The sequence below is a fragment of the Ochotona curzoniae genome, unplaced genomic scaffold, assembly GCF_017591425.1.
Source record: "Ochotona curzoniae isolate NIBS_2020 unplaced genomic scaffold, NIBS_Ocur_1.0 scaffold_4505, whole genome shotgun sequence".
In the NCBI taxonomy this organism is placed as follows: Eukaryota; Metazoa; Chordata; class Mammalia; order Lagomorpha; family Ochotonidae; genus Ochotona; species Ochotona curzoniae.
In genome coordinates this window covers 25,227,317-25,230,000 of record NW_024467118.1, presented here as the reverse complement: position 1 = coordinate 25,230,000, position 2,684 = coordinate 25,227,317, and the positions used below count along the sequence as shown (strand labels likewise).

Sequence of the window (2,684 nt, the reverse complement as noted above, 5' to 3'; positions counted from 1 at the left end):
TCCTCCGGCTCTCTGGCATTCCGACTGATGTTTTTGGACTTTTCTATTTTGGTTTGGGTTGCGGATTTTTGTTTTCGTTTATTTTCCCTCGTTTCCCCTACGCCCTTCTGAGAACCCCGTCCTGTCTCTCCGCAATGCACTTGTTCAACCCACCCAGAGGCGCTGGTGCCAGAAGGGACCCCCGCTAAAGCCGGAGATTAGTCTCCACAGATACCGAATTTTCTCGGTTTTTCTCCGCGGGTCCTCTAGGCTGCTCTTAACGCAGGTGTCGGCGGCGGCTGCTTGGAGTCCCCACCTCCGGACTAGGGGGCCCGCGTGCTTGCTACTGTTGGGCTCACGGTCTTGCTCCTCTTGTCGCCCTCTCAGTTCCTTACAAGCTCTTCACCGACCACGGAGGCCTCAACGAGAAGCGCAAGCAGCGGCGCATCCGCACCACGTTCACGAGCGCGCAACTCAAAGAGCTGGAGAGGGTCTTCGCGGAGACACACTACCCCGACATCTACACCCGGGAGGAGCTGGCCCTGAAGATCGACCTCACCGAGGCGCGAGTTCAGGTACCAGCGCCAGGCGGGGAGGAGCAGCCGACCCGGCTCGGTTCGCACCTGTCCAAGCAGGGCTTGGGGATGCGGAAACAGGTGGTGGTGGTGCGAAGGGATCTCGTCACCCGAGGACCCTAGACCGACTACACAGGTTCAGTGGGCACGGCTGGGCGCGCCAGGGAGTGTTAGGGCGCGCACCCTTGGCGGTGGATCGGCAGCTTTAAGAATGTCTCTCATTTCTGGACCTTGGGGCTTGAATGAACTAGGCGCTTCGCGGACAGGAAGTGCCCAAGCCGAAGGAGGAGCGCAGATCTTGCTCTCCTATGACAAGTATTTATGCATTAATTTGCTGCCAAATGCCTCCTAACGTAAATCTGTTTTCGAAGTGTGTTTCCTAGGGAATTAGGTCTTGAGTCAGATTTGCATGGCACAGCGACTACACGAGGGTCGAGCACAGCTGATTTTTCTACTTTGCCTCCCCGCCCCTCGAGGGCCACAGGTGCTTCCTAGAGCTGGCTGTGGGTCTCCCAAGTGATGTTTCCCCGGGGTGGAAGCGCAGCAGGGGAAAGATGGGCAGCCACTGCACACCCCTCCGAAACCTCAGGCCGGGATTGGGGGCAGCTCAGCCTCAAGCTCCCAGGCAGCCTCCTCCTCTGTCTCCCAAAGTGGAATTTAGCTTTCAAGGCGAGGCCTAGCCGTGCTTGACCAGCTGTAGAGGATGGTCAAGTTGCAGACCGAACAAAGGGCTCAACCCAATATGAGATTCACCTGCAGGGTCTTCTCACGTCTCCTGCAAGCTGCCCTCTCCCAGGCGAGCCCAGCCGGCCCTCCTGAAGTTTCTCCCGAGATGCGCAAGCAACAGGAGTTGATTCGGAGGCCTGGGAGCGCATGGTGCGCTGGGTGGTGGGATGTGAGGTTGATACTGGCCGGACGGGCGAGCGGCCCATCCTCACCAGCGCTTTGCTTTCTCGTTTCCTTCCTTATCGCCCCCGCTTCCCCGTCTTCCCCTCGCGTCTTCGGTGGGGTCCAGGTGTGGTTCCAGAACCGACGCGCCAAGTTTCGCAAGCAGGAGCGCGCTGCTGCTGCGGCGGCGGCCGCGGCCAAGAACGGCTCCTCGGGCAAGAAATCCGACTCGTCCCGGGACGACGAGAGCAAAGAGGCCAAGAGCACCGACCCGGACAGCACGGGGGGCCCGGGCCCCAACCCCAATCCAGCCCCGAGCTGCGGCGCGAGCGGCGGAGGCGGCGGCGGCGGGCCGAGCCCTGCGGGAGCTCCCGGAGCCGCGGGGCCCGGGGGCCCGGGAGGCGAGCCCGGCAAGGGTGGTGCGGCGGCGGCGGCAGCAGCGGCAGCGGCGGCTGCAGCGGCAGCGGCGGCGGCTGCTGCTGGTGGCCTGGCTGCGGCCGGGGGCCCTGGACAAGGCTGGGCTCCCGGTCCCGGCCCCATCACCTCCATCCCGGATTCGCTCGGGGGCCCCTTCGCCAGCGTCCTCTCTTCGCTCCAAAGACCCAACGGTGCCAAAGCCGCCTTAGTGAAGAGCAGTATGTTCTGATCTGGGATGCGGTGGCGGCCGCAGCAGCGGGCAGAGCCAGGGCCCTGGCGGGCGAGCGGGGCGAGCGGGTAGGCCCAAGGCTACTGTCGTCGCTGCTGCCGTGGCTGCTTCCCCGAGGGCCTAAAGTAATCGCGATCAGAACAAAAAGAAAACGACAATGCCCTCATTTCAACCCAATTCATACCCTCCTCCTCCTCAGCCCCTCAAACAAAACAAGCAAAGCAAAATGTTAAACTCTCCCTGGCTTGGCACCTGCAGAAGGGGGACTATGAGCGGAGCGGCCTGGACTCGGGGAGCAGTCTCAGGGGGCTATTGTCTGCGTGCGGGTGTCTGTCTGTTTTGGGGGCAAGTGTCAGGGAGAGATGAGGCCACAGACAGCTCCATAATTTGCTTAGAAAAAGAGAAAAAATGAACAAGAAAACGAAAAATGAACCATTTGGAAGGCAGCAACTTAAAAAAAAAAAAACGAAAACACGCTTTAGAAATAATAATAGAAAAAGAGACAATTAGAGGAGGGCAGAATTTGCAGCCAGCGCTGTTTGAGGGCATGCTTGCCCTTCTGCCGCCGCCTGGGGTTGACTACAGAGTTCGCCTTT

The 2,684-nt window shown here is 60.4% G+C and overlaps 1 protein-coding gene across 1 annotated transcript in view; it reads left to right on the top strand.

Annotated features, from left to right (window-relative positions):
- Positions 1-2,344, top strand: part of PHOX2B (paired like homeobox 2B) — a 3,451-nt gene extending 1,107 nt beyond the window's left edge. Inside the window, exons 2-3 of the mRNA XM_040966157.1 lie at positions 367-554; positions 1,570-2,344. Coding sequence (XP_040822091.1) covers positions 367-554; positions 1,570-2,088 — 707 coding nt within the window. The 3' untranslated portion in view covers positions 2,089-2,344. The remainder of the gene's footprint in view (positions 1-366; positions 555-1,569) is intronic.
- The last annotated feature ends 340 nt before the right edge of the window (positions 2,345-2,684 follow it).